This window comes from Trachypithecus francoisi, unplaced genomic scaffold (genome assembly GCF_009764315.1).
Source record: "Trachypithecus francoisi isolate TF-2019V2 unplaced genomic scaffold, Tfra_2.0 Lachesis_group5, whole genome shotgun sequence".
NCBI classification, from domain to species: Eukaryota; Metazoa; Chordata; class Mammalia; order Primates; family Cercopithecidae; genus Trachypithecus; species Trachypithecus francoisi.
In genome coordinates this window covers 92,913,030-92,937,727 of record NW_022681470.1, presented here as the reverse complement: position 1 = coordinate 92,937,727, position 24,698 = coordinate 92,913,030, and the positions used below count along the sequence as shown (strand labels likewise).

At 49.7% G+C, this 24,698-nt stretch overlaps 1 protein-coding gene across 3 annotated transcripts in view; it reads right to left on the bottom strand.

Moving 5' to 3' along the window:
* The window catches only part of IQGAP3 (IQ motif containing GTPase activating protein 3), a 44,714-nt gene that overhangs the window by 5,754 nt on the left and 14,262 nt on the right, over window positions 1–24,698 (bottom strand). For 2 of the 3 annotated variants that reach the window (XM_033200687.1, XM_033200689.1), the window contains exons 13-32: window positions 22,648–22,805; window positions 20,417–20,538; window positions 20,149–20,312; window positions 18,735–18,825; window positions 17,069–17,236; window positions 16,836–16,975; window positions 16,561–16,731; window positions 12,610–12,693; window positions 12,377–12,448; window positions 12,206–12,275; window positions 8,951–9,159; window positions 8,082–8,234; window positions 7,618–7,781; window positions 7,053–7,277; window positions 5,747–5,887; window positions 3,742–3,826; window positions 3,110–3,342; window positions 2,618–2,750; window positions 2,382–2,484; window positions 1,628–1,754 (exon numbers count right to left, since the gene is read on the bottom strand). In XM_033200687.1, coding sequence (XP_033056578.1) covers window positions 1,628–1,754; window positions 2,382–2,484; window positions 2,618–2,750; window positions 3,110–3,342; window positions 3,742–3,826; window positions 5,747–5,887; window positions 7,053–7,277; window positions 7,618–7,781; window positions 8,082–8,234; window positions 8,951–9,159; window positions 12,206–12,275; window positions 12,377–12,448; window positions 12,610–12,693; window positions 16,561–16,731; window positions 16,836–16,975; window positions 17,069–17,236; window positions 18,735–18,825; window positions 20,149–20,312; window positions 20,417–20,538; window positions 22,648–22,805 — 2,813 coding nt within the window. The remainder of the gene's footprint in view (window positions 1–1,627; window positions 1,755–2,381; window positions 2,485–2,617; window positions 2,751–3,109; window positions 3,343–3,741; window positions 3,827–5,746; window positions 5,888–7,052; window positions 7,278–7,617; window positions 7,782–8,081; window positions 8,235–8,950; window positions 9,160–12,205; window positions 12,276–12,376; window positions 12,449–12,609; window positions 12,694–16,560; window positions 16,732–16,835; window positions 16,976–17,068; window positions 17,237–18,734; window positions 18,826–20,148; window positions 20,313–20,416; window positions 20,539–22,647; window positions 22,806–24,698) is intronic. The other variant, XM_033200688.1, reaches the window with a different exon arrangement.

Below are 24,698 nucleotides of genomic sequence, written 5' to 3'. Positions count from 1 at the left end.
TAGCATGGCGGCTAGGAGGTAAGGAGAGAGAGCGAGGGATAGGGGATGTCGTAGACTAGGATACCTTCCCTACAAACTACCTTCCTTTGAGTCCTTCAGCTGAGCACACATGTCCTTCCCGCCCAGCCATCCCTTCTCCTTAGCTCTCAATGCATCTGACATCCACCGCCCTCTTGGTGGTGTGGTGCTGTGTTCAGCCCTAGCCCGACCCTGCTCTCAGCCCTTTGATGGGCAGGACAAAGACGATACTCAGCTCACTTTTTTTTTTTTTTTTTTGAGTTTCACTCCTGTCACCAGGTTGGAGTGCAATGGCATGATCTCAGCTCACTGCAACCTCCACCTCCGAGGTTCAAGTGATTCTCCTGCCTCAGCCTCCCAAGTGGCTGGGATTACAGGTGCTCGACACCATGCCCGGTTAATTTTTTTATTTTTAGTAGAGACACGGTTTCCACCATGTTGGCCAGGCTGGTCTCGAACTCCCGACCTCAGGTGATCCACCTGCCTCGGCCTCCCAAAGTGCTGGGATTATAGATGTGAGCCACTGCGCCTGGTCAGCTAGCTTGTTTATTGAGTGCATGAGTGGGTGGAAGGGGGGTTGCCTTGTTGGCAGGGAGTTTGAGCTGGCACTTTGGCTCCACTTCTGCCCAGATGACCAGCCCACCCCTACTGGGGATCCTCCCTCACTTTTGTAGAACTGGGGAAGAAAAGCCCCATGCCCATCTCCTGGCCATCACACTCAACAAGAATGTGGAATTAGGCTGGGCGTGGTGGCTCACACCTGTAATTCCAGCACTTTGGGAGCCCAAGGCAGGCAGATCACCTGAGGTCAGGAGTTCAAAACCAGGCTGGCCAACATGGTGAAACCCCATCTCTACTAAAAATACAAAAATTGGCCGGGCTTGGTGGCAAGCACCTGTAGTCCCAGCTACTTGGGAGGCTGAGGCAGGAGAATCGCTTGAACCCAGAAGGTGGAGGTTGCAGTGAGCTGAGTCTGCGTCACTGCACTTCAGCCTGGGTGACAGAGTGAGACTCTGTATCCAAAAAAAAAAAAAAAAAAGTGGAATTAGAACATGAGCTCTACAACCCACTGGCTATGGAACTTTGGATAAATCACATAACTACTGAGTCCTTCCTCAACTATGAAGAGGAGAAGCCACCATCTACCTCATAGCTTGTTTCTAAGAATAAACGATAACATATAAAAAAGCATTTGGGCCAGGCGCTGTGGGTCAAGCCTATAATCCTAGCACTTTGGGAGGCTGAGACAGGTGGATGGCTTTGAGGCCAGGAGTTTGAGGCCAGCTTGGGCAACATGGCGAAATTCTGTCTCTACTTGAAAAAATAAAAAAGCCATTTGGTAAACAGCACAATATGCAAACATCTGCTGTTGCCAATATCTTCACCATTCCTTTACTTTCAGTACAACACAGAGCAAAAAGCTGAGGATATCAGACAGAAAACAGCCAAGGCTGCAGCAAGGGGAATAAAGGTAGGCTTCAGGGAGAACTTCCTGAAGGATAAGGGAGCCCAGGAAGAAAGTGAAATGGGCGCCTCAAAGTAAGGCCATTTTACTGGCCTCAGGGCTGGGGAGCTCAGGTAGGCAGGGGCAGAGGCTGGTGTCACCCACCTCAGAAGCAGGCTACGGGTGTTGGAGTCATCAGTGTCTGCCTCCAGTCCTTCAAACTTGTTGGTCAGTGTCAGGGACACTTCTAGCTTGCTCAGGTCCGTGTGCCCATCTGCAGCAATGCTCTCCCCTGAGGTGTGGTGAGGAATGAGAGGGAGATAGGCATACACACGCATGCACGCACCGATCGGGTCATGTTAAATCGGCTGCTCTACATGCCCATCTTCCCACACTGGCCTGCAGAACCACCCTGTGCCCCCAACCCTTAGCACCGATGGAAGGGCTGTTACCCACAGAGCATACCCTCGTGTTACTGGGGCTGTGCCACCCCCACACCCTCAGCCCTAGGTGCCCTGAGGGTAGAGGAGCCATGCCTCCCCCAGCCTGCAGCTCCTGACTCTCTCTAATCACCATCTTCATTCTATCCTTCCTCCCAGTAAGTTGGCTTCCTCCTATTCCATGGCCTGGAAACTGCCTCCTTCTCAGAGAAATCTAATGAGACCCTTATCCCTGTGCCTCTTTCACATCATTTAATTGGCCATTTACCTGATGATCGCGGGTCCCTCTACTGTCCGTCTACCTTCTCCACATCAATCTGTGTCCCTGTGCCCATGTCAGGACTAGAGGGAGAGTATGGAACTAGCCGCCTGGCACAAGACCTAGACTGCATGGGCGTGCTCACATGGCCTGTCTGCCTGCCTGTCCCTCCCCCCCACAGGCCCCTTAGCTGGCCCCGGCTGCCAAGGAGGGCACACACCAATAAGATCAGGGATGGTGGGCAGCTCCCCAAGGTCCTCCAAGAGCTCATGCAGGGGGTCTTGGTGATCAGAGGCAATGCAGTCCTGGTGCTCCAGCAACAGCTGCAGGACAGAGGAAGAAAAGGAAATGCAGGGTCTGAGCCAGGTCTTCTCCCTGGGGCCAGCCCACTACCCCATCACAGGCTACCAAACCCCTGCCCACCTAGTCAACACTCTCCAGATCTCAGCCCCTCACCCTGTGCGTGTTGACCAGCTCCCCCACGGTAATGTACACCACAGGTTTGGCCACAGCCACCATGTCTGAGTACTCGTCCACTGCAAAACGCTCCTCTGGCTCTGGCACCTGGCAGGCTCTGTGGATGAACTTCCTGTCCAAAGGGAGGGCATGTGAGAGAGCGGGGAGGGCCAGCACCCCACACATCTTCTGTCCCCATCATTTCCCCAGCCTTCTCCAGTGATTGCTCAGGCCAATTTGGACTCTCCAGTCTCAGCTTCTGCCCTCTGTCCTGCCCTACCTCCGTCCCAGTGACCCCTCAAGCCAATCTCTCTTAATAGTCTCCTTTTCTCTCCACTGGGGAGTCCTTCCAACAACCTATCCTCCACCCCACTCATTATGCTCTTCCCTTCTATTTATGCCTCTTGTCCTCATGGATTCTGGAGGGGAGAAGTGGGATGTCAAAGATGAGAAGAGGGAAGAAAGGGGACAGAGAGGAAAGGGACCCAAGACCTGAACTTGAGGTGTGTTTCCTCCAGATAGTCATTCAGGACCCGCAGGTGCTGGCTCTGCCCAGAGAAGGCCTTGCCAGCCGCAGCGTGCTGTAGGAGCTGAGCCACAGCCCCCAGGGCATGGCGCTGGGGGGCAGCCAGGGTGCCACCAGCTGCCATGGCCACAATGTCGAAGGCGTCAGGAGCCACCACAGCTGGGTTCAGGAAGCGGTAGTACAGGAGGTTCCCGACCACCTGAGGGCAGAGGAGACTCTCCCAGAAGTGTCCAGGGGCCACCTTGACTGGTGCAGCCCCACATTCCCAGCTTGCTTGGCTGGAAGGGATACCTGGGCCAACCCCCTCACTTCAAAGAAAACAGGCCCAGAGCAGGCAGGCAACTTTCTCAAGGCCACACAGCAAACCTGAGCAAGAGCTTGGACTTGAACCCAGCTCTCCTGACAAGAAGCCAGTGTTGCCCACTCTGTTAGCTCATGCCCCAGCGTAAGCCAGGCTCCATTTATAAGGGGCAGCATATTTCCCTCCTTGGATTTTTATGGCATAGGATTTTTTGTGTTTTTGTCTCAGTCTGAGGATCACAGGTACCAGCAAAGCAAAGGAGGGATTGGAAGGTGGGGGTGGGAAGATAACACTTGCCTTATACACCTCACTGTCTGTGGCGTCAGGGAATTTCTCTGCCAGAGTTGCCTTCAGGACTTTGGCCACATATCGCATCCCATACCTGGGGACAAAGAAACAGGTGCACTGTGCCTGTGCCTCTGCCCATCTCTCTCTGCCAGATATAAGAGCTTGAGTGCATGGCTATCTCTCCTCCCCCAGGCTCAGCTACTCCAGAGTGGAGCTCAAGCACTGTCCCTCCACTATACATAGCCACCTCCCTGCTGCCTTCCTCTGAACATCTCTGGGCCTTGTCCATTCCTCCTGCCTTGTGTCAGTAGTCAGGACCAGGGGCCTATTATCTACTACATGTCTCATACAACCTCCAACCTGGCTTGAGAACCTCTTCTTTGAGACTCTCTGATCTCCCCTACAGAGCACCCCAGATCACCATAGTCATCCCCCATCCCCCAGAGGCACTGTTAACCTAAAGCTTGGGTATTTGACACTCACAGCCAAAACCCTGTCCTAGGACAGTCTAGGTGGCTCCGAGGTAGTCAACCTTGTCAGCTGTCACAGAGCACCTGTGAGTGGCCTAGTCTGGGCTAGAGGCAGGGTCCCGAGGAGATCAAGTAGCCAGGAGGAGAAGTTCCAGTTTGGACTCCACCGCCAACCAGAGATATTATCTTAGGCTATTTCCTTCCCCTTTGTAAGTCTGTCCCCTGGTCTAGAAAATGGGAATGATCACTCTTGCCCTCTCTTCTCACAGGGTTTTTTGAGGATCAAGTGAAATTATGTCTGCGAGAGTAATGCATAATGGTAGAGTACTATTCAAATGTGCTAGACTTCATTATCATTATTATTCCTATTATGGATGTGCCACCTACAAATGTAATTAAATTCGTTTAAAAGCAATTTCCACTCCTAGGGTACCAGAGACAGAAGTTTACAGCTCATTGTGTACTTTCCTTTCTTAAGCCTAGAACAATCTTTTCTTACTCCTAATTGTAAACTCTTAATCCAGCTCTCCAGGTTTGGGGAGCAGGGTTATAAACTCTGTGGGTTCCCCCTTTCAGCATCCTCATCTTGCCCTGGGCACTCCAGCCTGGGCAACAGAGTGAGACCCTGTCTCAAAAATAATAAAAAATAAAGAAAAACAAACAAAAGAATGAAATCCTCCCATTTTCGACAACATAGATGAACCTAGAGGTTCGTGTTCAGTGACATAAGCCAAACACAGAAGGACAAATACTGCGTGATCTCACTCATATGTGGAATCTAAAAAAGGTGATTTCACAGGAGTAGAGAGTAGAATGGTGGTTACCAGAGCCTGGGGAGGGTGGAGAGGGGGAGAGAAGATGGGGAGAGGTTGGTCAATGGGTACAAAGTTATAGTCAGGTAGAAAGAATAAATTATGGTGCTCTATTGCACAGGAGGTGACTATAGTTGATAATAATGTATTGTATATCTCAAAATAGCTAGAAGAGACGATTTTGAATGTTCTCACCACAAATAAATGTTTGAGGTAATAGATATGCTAATTACCTTGATTTCATCATTCATTGCACAATGTACAGATGTATCAAAACATCACACTGTACCCTATGAACATGTACAATTATTATGTCAAAAAATAAATGTAGAAAACCAAATGTATTGACTAAATTTTAAGAAAAGAGAGAACTATAAAGTGTTTTATGGGCTTAACATATTTATTTTTGATATTAGGAACTGAAGAGTCCCATTTTCTCCTCATTTGCTCTTAGGTAATCAAGTGTCCCTGAGATCATTTTAGGGTCCCTCCTCTGGTTTCACTGACATCTTACCGGGCCACACGCAGACCTACACGCCATCTTTCAGCTCAGCTGTCTAGCAGGAGCTTGGCGCATTCCCCACATCTCTCCAGGAACCCCTCTGAGTACCCCTGGCTCTATCTCCCTCCCTGCCTTCCTCCCTGCAGGACTATCACCCTGCTCTGCTCCCCATGGTGGCCTGGCCCTCTCAAAATCCCATGTGTAGGCTGGGGTGGGGCTGTTGCACATACGGAATTTGGTCCACAGATGAAGTAATGGCTACAAGGAACTTATCAGTCATGGCGAGGAGGTTGCGTAGGGCGATGTCCAGTTGTCTCTGGACCTCGGGGTGGCTCAAGGCCTGCTCCGGGGTGACATCATACGGGAGATGGCTATGAGCAGAGAGAGACAAGGTATAAGCAGGAGCCCCCTCCAATGGCCTCCTTCCCCAAGGCCCTATTCCTTAAACTCTTGTCTAACAACAAGATCTCATACAGATGTGCTAAGGACAGCTCAGCCTGCTAAAGGTGAAAGGGCCAGAATGAGAGAAAGGACTGGAGAAATGCAATCGGGAGGTGAAGAAGAGTTGGAGTATCTACAGGGAAGCTGGAAGAATGTAGGAAGGAACAGAGGACCTGGAATCTATGGACACTTCTAAGTGGAACAGATGACAAGCAGGCGGCTGCGCTGCAAATAGTCTTTGGGAGTTTGGAATAATGGAGAGGCTGGGCCAGAGCCTTATAGTTTCCTCACCTAAAGCCTCCTGTGCCATCCAGAACAGCCACCAGGATTGCCTGCTCGCCTCCGCGGCTATGTTTCCCTAGCACCTAGAGACCTGAGCAATGACCCCAGGCGATAAGGGCAACCTATTTCTCCCACTATCTCATTTGCCTATTCATCTATAAATAGAAATATTCATCTATACCCCTATAAATAGGAGCCCATATCCTAACCCCCAGCAATTTTTTTTTTGGTAGGGGGGACAGAGTCTCACTCTATTGCCCAGAGCTGGAGTGCAGTGGCACGATCTCAGCTCACCGCAATCTCTGCCTCCCAGGTTCAAGTGATTCTCTTGCCTCAGCCTCCCGAGTAGCTGGGACTACAAGAGTACGCCACAACACAAGGCTAATTTTTGTATTTTTAGTAGAGATGGGGTTTCACCATGTTGGCCAGGCTGGTCTCAAACTCCTGACCTCAGGTGATCCGCCCACCTTGAGCCCCCAAAGTGCTGGGATTACAGCCACTGGGCCTGGCCCTACTACCAGCAAATTTGACACATCATTTGCAAGCACCAACATAGCAATTAAGCACATTTGCATATTCATCTGTACTCATTTTATGTTAAGCCCACCAGGTCTGGAGTCATTTACATTAGTTTCATGTTAATTATCAGAGGGGGTCTAAAAGACTACCTTATTCATGCCTAAAAAGCTGGCATCATATTTGCATAAATCAGCATGCCCATTTATATGCCACCTTCAAAGTACACCCAAGCTTCCCCAGTAGGGTGGAGACACAGCTGATCAAAAAGAGCTCTCCCTCTGCCCATGTGCTCACCTGCGCTGCCCTGTCTGGGCCTCAGTCTGGTTGATCCAATTCTTATAGAGGTGGACAGGGTCTGTGTGGACACTGAGCACTTTGTCCTCTAGCATGTCCTGGATAACCTTGCCCAGGATCTCCTGCAGGGCACTCTGTCCCCGCCCATTGCGGTAGAATCTCACCACCAGCCTCACTACTGTTGGGTTGCCTGTCACCACGTCCTGGGGCTGCTCCACCTTTGACCTGTGGTTTAAGAGGTCATTGAAGCTAGTCTTCTGCCTCTGTGTAGGACAAACCGTTACTTTTCCTTTTTGAGATTTTGGCTCTCAAAGCCTGCCCTGGTGTCCCCGCTCTTAAGGAATGTCTTGATATCTCTCTCATTCTTTGTATTAGCATGTCAGCCCATATCCTCCCACCGTGCTATCCCAGATGTTTTACAGTTTCTCTACAGGAGGCAGAGAAGAGAGGTCTTCTGATTCCATCTCTACCCTTAAGCCTCAACAAGCTGTCACTTTGTGAAGAAGCCAACAGGGGCATCTCTTAACCCATTCTCTCCCCATTCCTTTGTGTCTGGAGAGCCTACTTGATTTCCTCCTGGAGTGCTGTCTTGAACAGCTGGAGCAGGAGATAGGCCTCTCGGCGGCTGGAGGCATAGTTGTACAGGCTGAAAATCACTGCCTCCATGAACTTGGTGGTTTTGTTCTGTGGCATCTGAAAGATCAGCTTGGCCAGGTAGATGGGCTGAGTCTGCAAGCAAGAGGGGAGACAGGAATGGCTGACCATGTACTTCGAGGACCAGTGATAGGATAAAGAAAGGTTTTCCCCCGATGGAAATCTGGAATGAAGAAAGCACTACCACCCTTTCTCCAGGTGCTAGTGACATTCCAGACAAACAGGGGAAGAGGTAGTCTCTTTTCCTGGGGATAAGGAATTAAGATTATGGGAAAGGACACCTTGCATGGTGTCAAAGGCACAGACAAGAAGGCCTTGAAGTCTCAGACCCTCAGGAGATGGGAGAGACTTCTCCTTGGAAAGTCCTCTGCTAACCTGGAGCAGGTAGAAGAGGTGTTGGTATGCTTCTAGTTTCTGCCGTTTCTCTTTGCTCAGTGACTTTAATCCCTTCTGCTTGTCCAGAACCATCATATCGGACAGCTGTTCCTTATTCCTCTTGGTCAGCTTCTTGCAGTGGGAGACCACTTCCTGCAGGGGTGGAGGAATGGGTGATACAACCAGCCTAGGCCATCCCAGGGCACAGAACATGTGGTCTAGAGTCAGTGCCTTGAAGAGCCAGGGCTTTCTGCTGTTCAACGAACAGGCATAAGCTGGGGGAGAGAAGCAGTTCTAGGGTGAGGAAGGGCCACTCCTAGTGCCCTGAGACTCCATCTGGTTCCTCTCCTGTCATGGGAGTGAGTCCCCAAAGAGAATTGGGTTGCCAGGCTGAGGAATTGTGTCTATTTGGCTTTTGCTATCACTTCTTATTAGACTGCTACACACATTTGAGGTGGAGCTATCACTATATCACTATTACCCTGTCACTGCATATTTGTATAGTAAATTATGATTTAAAGAGCTTTCATATCTATCTCTATATTTGGCCTGGAGAGGTGGACATTCTCATTATTCCCAGTTTGCTAATGAGAAAACAGACTTAGAAGTGAAATGAGCACCCACAGCCCCATCCCTAGGAATCAGCAGAGCCAGGCATTCTGATTTTAGGTCTCATACTCTTTCTACTCTGTCATGGGTCCCCCGAAATGATTTATTAGAATGGCAGATGGCCACTGGAACAAGGAACTGAGTCAGGTGATAAAATCCACACCATTTTGAAAAAATTGATTAGCAAATAGAGAATGGTCAGCATCACATCTCTAGAGGTAGACAGATCTGGGAAAAGGGAGGACTGGTGGGCCCCACACCTGCAGAGTGATCCGGTTCTTCACCAGCAGGCCAATCTTGATGTCCATGATGTTGAGGTCCTGCTCCAGCTGCTGATTGGATCGGATCTTCCTAACTACCTCTTCCTGGAGCTTCAGCAGCTCTGCCTCAGCCAAGAAGTCCTGCTGGCTTTGATTCAAGAGATGGGCAAATCTGCGGACCACACTGAGAGGAGGGTGGGGTGCATGCACTGGGAGGAAGGGAGGAGGCATCAGGATTAGGCATGCCTCATCAGAGGCCTCCTCGCCAGTCCCTGCCCCAGAGTTAGCCCACCCCAGTCCCCTTTCTGCTTGGAATCAGCAGGTCCCCAACCCCAGTCCTCTTTTAACTGGTTCTGCTTGCACTTGGAGGGCAGTGGGTAGCCTCCTAGCCAGGCCTGTCCCTGAGCCCCCGTCTTATAACTGGAGATGACATAATAGCTGCTTTTCCCCTACCTCTGATTCACCCCAGCCTGGGCCTATCCCAGGGACCTCTGACACCAAAGCCAGAGCCACAGCTCCCTCTGATTATCCTCCCAGACCTCCCTTGTCTACCGCAATTTATCACTCACTTCTGCTGGGCCAACCTGCTCCTCCTCCTACCTGCCAGCCACCACTCAGCCCTGCTTGCCCTCACAGTGCTCCTCTGTCAGAGTGTCTGTACACACCAGGAAGGACAAGTAGATAGGATGGACAGTGGGCTTTATAATATAGGGGAGGTCAGAGCTAGCTGGTGATTCTCCTTGAATCACCTTTGGAATTGGTATTTGAGCAAAAATGAAAGAAGCCTCTGAGCTAATTTATTGGAAATAACAACAAAACAACTAATACACAGAATGTTTACTATGAGACAGAAGCTGTTCTAAGTGCTTTACACACTTAAGACCACCTGTGAGGTCAGTACACTATAACTATCCTCTCTTACCAGTGATAACTCTGAGACTCAGAGAAGGTAAGCAACTTGTCCTACGTTACACAGTTAATAATAAATGAAGGAGTCAGATTTGGAAGATGAATAAAACTAGTTCCTGTCCCTAAAGGCAGTCTAGTAGGGAAACTAGACAAATAAACCACAATTCACTGCAATGTGGTTAGCGCTTTGAGAAGAGCAAACATGGGGATCTTTGGGAAAACAAAAGTGGGTTGCCCAACCCCACTGGGGAGTGAAGAAACACTGCAAGGAGGAGGTGAGACACCCCTGATGTCGGTGAAAAGGAGGTGGAGAGGGTGAATGTGGAGAGTGCTCGAAGTCCACTATATCTAGAACACAGTGCAGAAGGTGTAGGTGGTGAGGGGCAGGTCAGTAAGGTTAGAGGTGCAAGGAAAGGCTGGATCACAGAGTCCCAAAGCTGTGGTTAGGAGATTGGACTTTACCCTCAAGGCAACAGGGCATCATGATAACTCTTAAGGAGGTAAGTGACATGATCACATGTACAGGTTTAATGGATTAATCTGGCTACAATAGGGGAACAAAATTTTTTTTTTTTTTTTGACAGTCTCTCTCTCTGTTGCCCAGGTTGGAATTCAGTGGCATGATCTCAGCTCCTTGCAACCTCTGCTTCCCGGGCTCAAGAGATTCTCCTGCCTCAGCCTCCCAAGTAGCTGGGATTACAGGCGTCTGTCACCACATCTGGCTAATTTTTGTATTTTTAGTAGAGACAGGGTTTCACCATGTTGGCCACACTGGTCTTAAACTCCTGACCTCAGGTGATCCTCCTGCCTCAGCCTCCCAAAGTGCTGGGATTACAGGTGTGAGCCACCACCATGCCTGGCCTGGGGACAAATCTTTGAGGAGTGAAGAAAGGTAGAATCCAAGACAATTAATGGCATCTTGGATTCGATGAAATACAGCATATTAACTCCTCAAAACAACCCTACAAGACAGGTATTAGCATTATGTCCAGTTTATAAAGGAGAAAAGTGGGCAAGAAGGAAGTTAATTGGCCAGGTGTGGTGGCTCACGACTGTAATCCCAGAACTTTGGGCAGCCAAGGCGAGTGGATCACTTGAGCCCAGGAATTTGAGACCAGTCTGGGCAAAATGGGGAGACCCCCATCTCTACAAAAAATCAAGAGTTAGCCAGTTGTGGCAGTGTATGCCTCCAGTCCCAGCTACTCAGGAGGCTGAGGTGGGAGGATCGTTTGAGCCTGGAAGGTTGAGGCTGCAGTGAGCCATGATCGTGTCACTGCACTCCAGCCAGGGTGACAGAGTGAGACTCTGTCCCAAATAAATAAATAAATAATCAATTAAAAAAAAAAAAAAAAAGAAGTTAAGTAACTTGCTGAGGGCCACACAGCTAGTAAATGGTAGAGCTCTGAGTAAAGTTTGGGGGCCAGTGAAGTCAGGAGACAGCACTAGGGAAAAACAAATTCTTCCAGAAAAACCATAAACTGAAGAGAAGAAAAAGAAGACAAAGAATGGCCAGGACAATGGTATTAGTGTAGCCACAGAGACAAAATAGAATGGGCTAGGTTGGGGAGAGGGAAGGAGAGAAAGAAGCTTGTTGACAGGAGCAGACGGCCTGAGTGTGCATGACTAGAGAAGGGACAGGCAAAGTCCCTGTGGGCAGGTCAGGGGTGAAGAAGGACTGAGGAGGTGAAGGAGAGGATTCCTGAACAGGACATTTCACCAGAAGCCCAAGAGTGCAGCCTCAAGGCCAGGAAGGAAAGGGGTCTACTGCTTCAGGAACTCAGGGGCTAGAGGTGAATGTGGAAATGGACTACTTGTCAATTTCACAAAAAGGAAGGGGATGCCATTTGCTGGGCTTCTGAACTTGTAGAACAAGGGCCAGGACGGACCTCTTTAAAGCTTTAAATGAGCACTCAACTAATGGGGAATATGGAGCAGGAAGATGGCACTCCCTTGGGTGCTTCTCACATTCCCCACACCACAGAATGGACTCTGTGTGCCTCACCAGGCCTTGTTTGTGCTGGGCCACAGAGGTCTGGAGGGGAGAAGTTGGAACTTGAAGGAAAGAAGCAAGATCCTTTTCTTTTTGCTTTGGTGGTAGCAATAGGTAGATAATCTAAGCTTGGTACAAAAACAGCCTGATTAGAACTTTCACTGTGACAAGGCTATCTGTGATTGGGATAAGCAGGTGGGCTTTTGTTACAACCCCTGCTCCACGTTCCTGCACAGACAACTTGTGACTACGTTCCCCTTACCTGCTGTGCAGTCCCAGAAGGATGTCTAGACCTGCCTGGCTCTGTGGGGTGCTCTCCCTCCCATCAGCTGGGGAGGGTGGATCAGGCAGCTCACCTAATATCCTGTAGTCATCCTGGGCTTTCCTGGCTCGGAAAAATGCCTGGATCTTTACAATGGACTTAACCTGCCACGAACACAGATGGGAAAAGGGTTGCTGGCTGTCCTTGCTCTAGTCTCATGGGTAAAGGTTGGGTATGTGGGCAGGGGGAGCAAGGTGACACTCACGTTCTTCTGGAAGTAGTGCAGACGCCTCAGGTATTGCCTCCGAGTTGCCCACATCCGGGCCCAGGCCTGGATCTGGGAGAAGAAACACACTGCCTCAGCTCCAGCTTAGGGCCCACCCTCAGTCCCAGGCCAATTCAGCCAAATCCAGAGATCACAAGGAGGTGACAATACTGCAAGATTGTTCTCAGAGCATCTTTCGAGAGAAAGAAGCCTGCCAAAACCACTGTAGCTACCTTGATTATGGCATCCAGGTTTGCCTTAAAATACTGCAACCGCTCCAGGTAAATCTTCCGTTGCCTATAACCCCGCCAATGAGCCTGCAAATCAGGAGAGAAAGGGCAGTAACTCAAGTAGGTCTCCTTTGGCCAGAGAGGCTTTTAAGAAAATCCTTGTCCTGGGCTCTCCAGGGAACGGAAGTGGGCAGTTAAACAGAGGGAGAAGGGGAAAGTGGTCCTGTTCTCAAATAACTTCCAACTTCATGGTGAAGACCAAATGGCTGCACATAGCCAACAATGCCCTCTGCCATACTCCCTGGTCCCAGAACAAACACCCACATACCCACACCCACCCACGTCTAACCAATACCTCTTCACAGAAACTCAACTATAAGATACAGTCCTAAAAGATAATAAAGCATACACCTACTCACCAACTTCACCAAAGTATGTCCCATATCAGCCTAAAATACACTCATACACCCATATGCAGACCACCCACACCCTATCACACACTCCACCCTCCCTCATGTGCACAGAAAGTGGGCAGAGAGCAGTCTGGAAATGAATGTGGTTGTGTGGATGGGAAGTGTGTACAGGTACAGAGCCGTGTGCTCACCATCTCTGCCAGGGGCCACCTGGGCAGCAGGTCACTAATGCTCTCATAACTCACATTCTCTTTACAACACAATCCAGCTCCTGACTCTAGCTCTCAGCAAATCTTCCCACCAAGGTCCCCAGTAATTCAGCTGTCAGGCCAATGGCCTCTCCCCTAGCTGATCTGCTGCAAAGGGTCCAACTGACATCTGCACAAATCATGCCTCCTTTGGTCTCTAAAATCTCAAGGCCCTCTTCCATTCTGGTCTCCTTCCTAGGAGCCTTTTCCCTTTCACTCCAAGCTTGTGTGGGATTAATTTTCCTAAAGTACCTCTTCTCCCAGCCTATTTCCAGAAGTTTTCAACCATCTGACCCCACACTCCCTATTTGACTTTCCACTGGTCCCCACCTTCTTAAGGATCCTAGATGCATCACTTTTCACTTTCTTCTAAATATGCCTTATGGTTTTCTGTCCCCAAACCTTTTATACCCACCCTTGTTCCCAGCCCTATCTCTACCCACTGAAATCCTTCCCATCTTTTTTTTTTTTTCCTTTGAGACAGGGTCTCAAAGGCTGGAGTGCAGTGGTGCCGTCATGGCTTACTACAGCCTCCACCTCCTAGGCTCAAGTGATCCTCCCACCTCAGCCTCCTAAGTAGCTGGAATCACAGGCATGTGTCACTATGCCTGATTAATTTTTTATGTTTTGTAGAGATAGGGTCTTACTATACTGCTCAGGTCAGTCTTGAACTCCTCGGCTCAAGTGATCCTCCCACCTCGGCCTCCCAAAGCGCTGAGGTTACAGGCATGAACCACCATGCTTGGCCCTTCCTGTCTTTTAGTCCCCATGTTCAGCATCTCCCAGTGCACAGGCCCTGGGAGATACACTACCACTGACATTATCTCAGTTTGGTAAAACTTGGGAGCAACCCCTTTCATTCAGTTGCCCCCAGCCCTTCCTAAAGCCAGTTCTGCCAGCTTTCCCTCAAGGCTTACATGGCCCTTCTGTTGGGAAAGGATGTAAAAGAGGATAGCTTGGTCCATGATGCCAGCTGTCCATGTTGGAGCCTAGAGGTCAGGAAGCCCCATTTCCATGCCTGCCCTCAGGACTCTTTCCTTTCCTCCTCCAGGTACTGCCTGGAAAGTTGCTGTGGGAAAAGGCAGAGTGGTCTGCTCTCTGCCCTTTCCCACTACACAACCTCCACCAGGCTCCTTAAGGCCTCTGAATTGGTCAGAATTCAGGACCCTGGCTGGGGTTCTGGCCAGGGTGGGTCAGAGCTCTTAGGAGATAAAGTCTCAGCACATCCAGGCAGCCTCATTTTGGATTTTCCTTTCCCCTGGCAAGAGGCTCAAGGCTCTGGGCTACCTCTCTCTTTCTCCGTCTCCCAGAACCCAGGCCACAGCCCACACAGCTCTGGTACTAGTGACAAATGTTCCCTCTGACTCCATCTTCTTTCTCACTGTCGGTGTGGTTTTTCATCGCCTTAGTGTGAAATTCCAGACTGGGCTTAGGATGGAGAAATCCCTATGATTCAGACCACTAAATACAGATCACTAAAGTTCTGTATTGAGTTCTGGGACCAATGCCCCGAAAACAAAATCTCATAATGGCTCCCATCAATGGAGCACTTACCACACTAAGTGCTACATGTAATTTTCCTACTGAATCTTCCCAATCAACATATAAGGTGAGCACCATCATTATGAATGAGAAGACTGAGTGCTAGAGAGGGCATAAGGTGCCCAATGTCATATGACTCAGAAGTGGTAGGACCAGGAGGCAAACTCCACCTTCTGACCCCAAAGCCTGAGCTCTCAATTACCCCCCACCACTGTCAGTCTAATCAAGGGCCATTTGCCAGTCCTGGTCTGCACATCTGTCTCCCTTGGAGTCCTCTGGTGTTATCTTTGTGTCCTTCCTATCACAATGTCTAACATCAAGTGTACTCCAATTTCTGTGAGGGTAGAGATGTGATTACTCACCCTTAGGCCTCGCACCCATCTCCCACCCTTGCCTAGTGCCAAGTGGCATGCTCTTGGCATTCAAAAAGTTTATGAAAGCATCTTTACATTGCCAGCACCCCCATGAGGCCCTCCAGATCACATCTGCCTGGGAAGGTATCTGCTCAACTGCCATGATTCCTGGCTTGCACAGTGCCTCTGGCTATCTTCCTTACCAGCCTCACATCTCAGTTACTTACAGGTCAGTCTCAGAGGCCACACTGGACCATCCACGGGTTGGAAGAATAAAAATGGGAAGGGCTGGTTGGAGAGGAAAGGTAGAAGACTGTTCTCTTCCTAAAGGATATTTCACCCCTTTTCTGTTTAACCACCACTTCTTTGAGCCCTACTGGTGTCTAAGCCTTGATGTCTTACTAAACAAATACACACACACACACACACACACACACACACACACTTTTAGAGACAGGGTCTCACTCTGCTCTCTCTGTTGCCCAGGCTGGAATGCAGTGGTGCCATTATAGCTCATTTCAGCCTCAAACTCCTGGCCTCATGCAATCCTCCCACCTCAGCTTTCTGACTGGCTGGAATCATAGGTGTTAGCCACTGCACCCAGCTAAATCTTATTTCACTCTTCCCTTGGGGAAGCTAAAAAGCAGCTCTCACTCTCTGGATAGTGATGATGATGACATAAATAGCATGGTAACTTCTACCATGTTCTTACCTACCTCCCAGGCACAATTTATAAACACTTGAGATATATATATATATATTTTTTTTTTTTTTTTTTTTTTTTTTGTTGAGACGGAGTCTCGCTCTGTCGCCCAGGCTGAAGTGCAGTGGCCGGATCTCAGCTCACTGCAAGCTCCGCCTCCCGGGTTTACGCCATTCTCCTGCCTCAGCCTCCCGAGTAGCTGGGACTACAGGCACCCGCCACCTCGCCCGGCTAGTTTTTTGTATTTTTTAGTAGAGACGGGGTTTCACCGTGTTAGCCAGGATGGTCTCGATCTCCTGACCTCGTGATCCGCCCGTCTCGGCCTCCCAAAGTGCTGGGATTACAGGCTTGAGCCACCGCGCCCGGCCGACACTTGAGATATTACCCAACTTAATCCTCATAACAACTCTATAAGGTAGGTGCTTTCATTAGCCCTATTTTTCAGATGAAAAGACTGAGGGACCAGTGAGGAAACTGAGGGAGAGAGGGTAAGTAACTTGCCAGGGTCACACAGCTAAGAGGTGACAGAGCTGGGATTCAAACGTACGTGGTCTGGCTTCAGAACCTACGCTTTTAACCACTACTATTCAGAGGCTGAAAGATCATTCCCATGTCAGTAAAAAGGAAGCAGGGTGGATACCCTGGAGCCCAGATAAGCGCAGGCCCTGAAGACTGAGAAAGCCAGAGCCTGCCACCTGGATCTGGATGACTGCTGGGAGCCAGGTCCTCAGAAAGTGGGAATGCTCAGCAAACTTCTGTCGAACTAGGAAGCCACGGAGGCGGGCCTGGAGCTGGACGACAAAGCCAGTGTTGGCTTTCCAGAGCTGTTGGCGGTCATAGGCAGCAGTGACCTTGGTGACAGCTGACTGTGGAGGCAGGAGAGAGATGCTGTGGTCTTTTGGGGAGTGGGAGCCTCTTCTCCAGGGCATTCCCATCCAAGATCCCCCACCCTTGCAGGAGCTCTGCCAACCTGGATCTCCTCCCGGGTCAGGTGAGAGGTGTGGAAGCGGCAGCCAGAGGGTTGCTCCCAGGTCCCCTGGAAGGTCTGCAGATGGAAGTAGTAGGCAGTGCCATCGTTCATATCATGTTGAACCCAGAAAGCTGAGTCTGCTAAGCAGAAACCAAGCAAGCAGAAAAGGTTCAGAGCAGGCAAGAGGTGGCTGGGGCAGGCAGAGAAGAGGAGGGTCAGGTTGGGGCCATTACCTGGACGCTGTTTCTTTGCCATGGCACCTTCCAGGGCTCTCTGATAGCCGTTGGCACAGTTGGGAACTACCCCTCGAAGGGCCACTGCGGGGTTCCTCAACACCCGCTCAGTCTGGGCTGCCTTGCCCTCTTTGATGGCTTGATTGATGGCGGCCACACCAAGAGCCACTGACAGGGGCATCAGGAGACAGCAGTCAATCCTTCGCCCAAGTCCCTCCCATGGGCCTTAGCCTGTCCACTAGGGACAGATTCCGTGAAAGAGGACACAAAATCACCCTTCTGAAGGAGTAGATGGGAACATCCCAGGATGGACAGAGACACATACATGAAAAGCAGCACATGCAACTGTGCTTGGAGGGAAAGGCAGCAGCAGTCAAGGAAGCACTCCGAGGGAGGCAGCGTGGGTCTAGGCTGAGTTGGGGCTTGATAAAAGGAAAATCAGCTTGAACAGAAGCATAAAGGCCCAGAGCAGTGGCTCATGCCTGTAATCTCAACACTTTGGGAGGCTGAGGCAGGCAGATCACTTGAGCCCAGGAGTTTGAGACTAGCCTGGCCAACATGGCAAACCCCCATCTCTATTAAAAAAGTACAAAAATTGGCCAGGTGCTGTGGCTCACGCCTGTAATCCCAGCACTTTGGGAGGCCAAGGCAGGCAGATCACCTGAAGTCAGGAGTTCGAGACCAGCCTGGCTAATACAGTGAAACCCCGTCTCTACTAATAATACAAAAATTAGCCAGCTGTGGTGGTAGGTGCCTATAATCCCAACTACTCAAGAGGCTGAGGCCCGAGAATCGCTTGAACCTGGGAGGTGGAGGTTGCAGTGAGCCAAGATTGCACCACTGCACTCCAGTCTTGGTGACAGAGCGAGACTCTGTCTCAAAAAAAGAAAAAAGAAAAAATATTAGCCAGGTATGGTAGTGCATGCCTGTACTCCCAGCTACTCAGGAGTCTGAGGTGGGAGGATTTCTTCAGAGGTTGCAGTGAATGGAGATCACAGTACACTGCCCTCTAGCCTGGGTGACAGAGTGAGATCCTGTCTCAAAAGAGAAGCATAAAGGCAGGATATGGGCAGAGGACCCTGGGACAGTTTCTTAGGAGAAGAGAGCCTAAGAGGTGGGAATGGCTGATGTAGCATCTGCCTTCCAGTCACTAGTAGACAGACAGATGGACAGAGAGACCACAGCCACTGAGAACTAACACCACCAGCACCACACATCAGCACACCCCTGTCTACTTGCACTGAGTCTGCCTATTTTCCTCAAACTCCTGCCAATTCCTCTTCTCTCACTCCAAGTCTAAACATTTTCTAGCCAGAGCTGATTGACTGTTGGAACCCAAACTCAAGTTACCAGCAGAAATGGGATTTCTGACTACTGCGTGATCTCACACGCCCACATTACAGGGAAAGTGTCCACAGGAAGGCATAGAGGGAGGCAGCGGGTGAACTATGGATTCTCACCTCCCGAGAATTTCCTGCCCTGCTGACTGCCAGGAAATCCATCCTGCAGTCCGAACAGCAGCCCTCCTGCTCTAACTCTGGCCTGCCTTACCACAGAGGTTGAAGGAAGACGGAGATGACCAGGGAGGCCGCCTGACTATCTGGGCTGCTGCTGAGCCCACATCACCATCCCTCCCCTCCCAGGGTCCCCTGCTCAGTCCATTTACTTCTCTGAGCTGTATTAGTGTCCTGGTTGGCTCTGACCACTCCCTGGCGGATCTCCTCAAGCCACAGCACAGCTCCAGGATCCCCTGTCACCTGGTGGATTGAGGGAGAAAAAAAAAGATGAGACCCCAAGCTAATCTCTCTAGGTTCCCAGGCCAAGATGCCTAAGGGAACCAAACCGCAGGCAGGCATCGGGAGCCACAGGGACAGTGATCTCCACTCAGCTCCATGTCCTGTGTGTGGGCACATGTGGCATGCAGCCAGGCTCAGAAGGCTCTCTTTTCCTACTGGGCTTTTAAGTCTACTCGGTTTGGCCACAGCACCTCAAGAACCACAGAGGCTCTGCATAGCTCCTCAAACCCTCAGCATCCACCACCTTCTCAACAGCTCAATTCCGTGCTCTTGTGCCTCAGTCATGTCCAGGGATAGCCCACACTGGAGGCTCCACCTACCTGCCCCCACGCCCCACTCCCCCAGGCCTCATTGCACCTTCTCAGGCTGATTCTGACCATAACTTTTACCTTCTCTTTCCTTTTCTTGCTCCACACTCCTCTACCCAACAAGGTAGTGGGAAGATTACATGAGGCCACAGGTTAAGTAATCCCATGCCTGCCACACTGTCAGACTGATAAAGGCTTGAACCCTTCCTTGCCTCACACAACCCCAGATTCTACTCCTTCCCAACTCTCCTCATTAATAATAGACTTTGTAAACTAACATTTTATTGAGTACTATGTGCCAGGCAGTATTCTAAAGCACTTTCTTATGCATTAATACTTGTAAAGCACATAAAATGATGCTTGGCACAGAGTGAGGACTCAATAAATGTTAGCCAGTACTACTGTCATATTATCTCACTTACACCCCATAACTATGAGACACGCTCATTACTGCCACAAGCTTGTAGGTAATGAAACAGAGGCACAGAGAGGTTAAGTAACACGTGCAGGGTCAGGCTGCCAAGACGTAGGCTCCAGTAGTCTGGCCCAGAAGCCTGGGCTCTCAACCACTCTCTACTGCAATATACTCAGGGCGTTTCAGGTTCAAAATCCTGCCCCATTTGTCAATTCATTTAATTTTCACCCTCATTCTGGGAGCTGGGTAGGACCAGGTAGGCAGTACTTTACAGATGAGTAAATAGAGCTCAGAGATATCAAGGGATTTGCTCAAGGTCACATGGTCACTAAGGGTCAGAGTGGGAAATCCAGCCTAGTTCTCTGGCTCCCAGGTCTGTGCTCTTCCCATGAACTGCCCACTGCCCTGGCAATGGGAGCCATCCTTCTTTACCAGATTGGAACATCCCCCAACCCCCACCCAGAAGCCATTGTGTCCATCAGAATAGAGCTCTGCCAGACTGGGTACAGTGCAACCCACAGAGAATGTTCTTCCTGCTCTGATGAGCAGCCCTAACTTCACCTGGGCCTTCTGCCTTTTGGCTGCCACAAGGAGGAGATGGTACCGAGGGGCGACAGGGAGGTTGACATCATCAAGGCCAGCTGCAGGAAGCAGTAGGGCAGATAGAGTCTTCTCAGGGCTGCCTTTGTCCAGAGCCTCATTGATGAGGCTGATTGCAAGGACCCCTAAGAAACAGAGATCTAGGTGTGTGGGGGGCTCCTAGACTTACGGCTAAGGGACAGGACTGCCTAAGTTGGGCCATCTCCACCCAGCTCCAGACTATACTCACGGTCAGTCTCTTCTTGGGCCTGTGCATTGACCTGGCTCACAGTGGCCTGCAGGTCATTCCAGCTCAGGAAGTCCTCACCCATCCCACGCTCCTGTCGCAATTTCAGCAGGGCATCGAAGTAACTGGCAGCGAGGTGAAGGGCAGAGAGGTGAGTAGCACGTAAATCATCAGCCAGAAGTCAGGGGAAAGAGTTGAACGATTTTCCTCACTTGACCTCCAGGACACCACACTCTTTTAGTTCTCTTCTTGCCTCACAGGCTGTTCTTTCTGAGACACCCCTGCTGGTTCCTCCCTGACATCTAAACATGGAAGCATCCCAGTCTTCAGTCTCCAGACCTTTTCTCTCTCCATACTCACACTGTAGGTGATCTCACCCAATCTCACCCATGACTTTAACACCATATGCTCCTGAAAGCACATCTCCAGCCCATTCATTTATCCCAGCCAGCATCTTGTGATTTCCAAGTGAATGTCTAATAAGCACCTCAAACCCAACAGCCCACATCTGAACTGATTCCCCTCCTTAACCTGAGTGTCCCACCATCTCTCCCATCTTGCCCCAAATCCTGGAGTCATACCTAATTCCATTCTCTCTTATACCCCATGTCTATTATATGACCAAATCCTGTCAGTTTGCTTTCAAAATGTATCCAAAATCTGACTCCTTTTCCCCATCTCCACTACCACTCAAGGCCAAGCCCCCATCATCTCTTGCCTAGATTACTCCCATAGCTGTCTAACAGGTCTCCCTGCTTTCCCCTTGTACCCCTGCAGTCAATTCTCAACACAGCAGCCAGAAAGATCCTGTTAAGTAGATCAGATTGCTGGGCATGGTGGCTCACAACTGTAATCCCAACACTTTAGGAGGCCAAGATGGGAGGATAGTTTGAGCCCAGGAGTTCAAGATCAGCCTGGGCAACACAGAGAGATCCTATCTCTACAAAAAAATTAAAAAATTAGCCAGGCATGGTGGCATGTGCCTATAGTCCTAGCTACTTGGGAGGCTGAGTCGGGAGGATCACTTGAGCCAGGAGTTCAAGGATGCAGTGAGCCGTGATTGCATCACTACACTCCAGCCTGGGTGACAGAGCAAGACCCTGAGCTGTGATTGCACCTCTGCACTCCAGCCTGGGTGACAGAGCAAGACCCTGTCTCTAAAAATAAAAAAAGAAACGAAATAGGTCAGATCAACTCCCTCCTGGCTCAAAACCTCCCATGGCTTCCTTCCTCACTCAGAGTAAAAACCAGAGTCCTACATGGTCAGGCCTTGGCTACTTGGTCTTCATCTCCCACTCCTCTTTCTTCCTCGCTTCACTCCACTACACTGGCTTCCTGGTGTTCTTTGAACACACCATGCACATTGCTTTCTCAAGGCCTCTGCCCCAGATAGACTCATGGCAATCATTTATGCCCTTTAGGTCTCTTTCAAAATGACCTCCTCAGCAAAGAGGCTTTGCATAACTACATTATGTAAAACAAAAAAACTGTCCCTACTATGTCTCTACCCGTTACCCACTTTGCCCTATTTTATTTTATTTTTCTCTATGCCTCTTCTTCTTTTCTTTTCCTTCTTTCTTTTTTTTTTTTTTTTTTTGAGACGGAGTGTCGCTCCTGTTGCCCAGGCTGGAGTGCAATGGTGCAATCTCGGCTCAACACAACCTCTGCCTCCCGGGTTCAAGTGATTCTCCTACCTCAGCTTCCAGAGTAGCTAGGATTACAGGCATGTGCTACCACGCCCAGCTAATTTTGTATTTTTAATAGAGATCGGGTTTCTCCATGTTGGTCAGGCTGGTCTCAAACTCCCGACCTCAGGTGATCCTCCTGTCTCGGCCTCCCAAAGTGCTGGGATTACAGGCATGAGTCTCTGCTCCGGGCCACCTCATCTTCTTTTCTAATCATCTGTCTCCCTCTACTAGCATGTAAGTTAGACAAGAGGAGAAAGTGTTTTGTTCACTGGTGTTTCCCCAGCACCTAGAGTAATATCTGGCACATGGGTCAGTACTCAAACATCTGCTAGGAAAGAATGAATCAACGAAGAAAAGAGGAATGACTGTGACCCCATCCACTCCCAGGAAGAAACACAGGCGAAGGAACTGTGAACAGACCCAGAGGGTGGGCCTGGGCCCAAGAATGGGACATCATGCACAAGGCAAGTCTCCAACAGAAGACTGCTGAGTCTTGGCTGCATTCCCCCATCCCTCACTCCCAACGTGTGGCTAAGCCTTTCTCACCGCTGGCCATTTTCTCCTTCCACCTCTGCCAGGCCTGTGGCAGGGTTCACCAGGCTGCTCCAGAAGCCACTGGCATCCTGGGCCTCCAGGGCCCGGTTAATCAGGACCACAGCTGAGAGCATCTCCACAGCCACGAAGAGCTCCTCCTGGCCAAGCTCCTACAATGGGTGGGAGGGCCAATTCCTAAGTGGGCAGGTGAAAGGTCTAAAGGCCTATTCACCATCCTGCCCATAAGGTTCTCAAATATCCCAGAGTCTCTATCCCAAAACCCCAGTGGCCTGATTCATTCACTAATAATCATCATACGAAATGCTTGAGAATACTTACTATGTGCTCAATTATAAGTACTTCACATACATTATCATTTAATTTTCATAATAAGCCGACAATAGAACCATAGTACCATTAATATCCCCATTTCACAGATGAGCCCACAACCAATAATGTAAGTCAAAATGAGCTGCCTGATTTCAAAGCCCACACTTAACAAGTAAGCTCTACCAGCTCCCATTGGTCCCTACTGCACATCAAGAACTGTATTAGCCGGGTGCAGTGGTTCACGTCTGTAATCCTAGCACTTTGGAGGCCAAGGTGGGCAGATCGCTTGAGCTCAGGAGTTTGAGACCAGCCTGGCCTACATGGCAAAATCTTGTCTCTACTAAAAATACAAAAATTAGCTGAGCATGGTGGTGCGTACCTGTTGTCCCAGCTACTCAGGAGACTGAGGCAGGAGGATCGCTTAAACCCAGGAGGTGGAGGTTGCAATGAGCCGAGATCACGCCAGTGCACTCTAGCCTGGGTGACAGAGTCAGACCCTGTCTTAAAATAAAATTTAAAAAAATTGAACTGTACTAGGCTCTGGGTATACAGAGATGAAAATGGAGTGTTCGCCTCCACACTGCACTGCACCACACACCCAAAAAGCCCTGGCCCCATTTCCCTGCCCTGCCTTCTTCTCCTTTTCAAACATCTGCTTATGCTGTGCCCTCTGTCTAGAGCACCCTTCCTATTTTCTCTTTTTCTTTTGCGATAGAGTCTCGCTCTGTGGCCCAGGTTGGAGTGCAGTGACGCAATCTTGGCTCTCCCAGGTTCAAGAGATCTCTGAGCCTCAGCCTCTGAAGTAGCTGGGATTACAGGCATGTGCCATCACCACACCTGGCTAATTTTTGTATTTTTAGTAGAGACGGGGTTTCACCATGTTGGCCAGGCTGGTCTTGAACTCCTGGTCTCAAGTGATCTGCCTGCCTGGACCTCCCAAAGTGCCGGTATTATAGGCGTGAACCCCCATGTCCAGCCCCCTTCCTATCTTCTCCTAACAGAATGTTGTGAACATCAACAACAATAATATTAATAGCTAAAGCTTACTTTCCAGGTTCTTCTCTAAGCAAATATGTTACCTCATTTAATCCTATAGCCTGAAGTAAACATATTATTGTTCACATTTTATATTCAAAGAAATTGAGCAGCAGAGAAAGTAATTAACTTGCCCAATGTCACATAGCTAAGAACTAGCAGAGCCAGATTTGAACTCATGCAGCCCAGCTCAAAAGTCCACAACTTTAGTCACAATGCTTTACTTCTTAGTACTTATTTTATGCTTCCTTGTACATAGTCATTCCTATGTTGAACTATGCCTTTCCTGAGGGCTGTGCCTGTATCCAAGTCATGCTGGGAGTAGACGCTCTATAAACACCTGCTGTGGGTGTAGTTCTCTATTGATTCTCTTCCAGGAAGCTTTTCCAGCTCTGCTTCCTCCATTTCCTTGGTCTGAAGACTTCTTCCACCTATGTCATCTGCTCTTCCCTCCCTGTGTCTCTCTTTGGACCCTCAAGTGTATTCTAACTCCTCCGACAGACTGAAAGTCCCTAAGTGAGGGCCCTGTCGCTTCACTATCAGCGAAGAGGTATGGACTGGGACGAGGTGGGACAGCGAAGTGGTTCAAAGCATGGGCCCCTGCATCCACTCCCAGCACTGGCACTCACAGCTGTGTTGGGCAAGTGACTTAACCTCTGCATCTCAGTTTCCCCATCTCTAAAACAGAATGCCTCCCT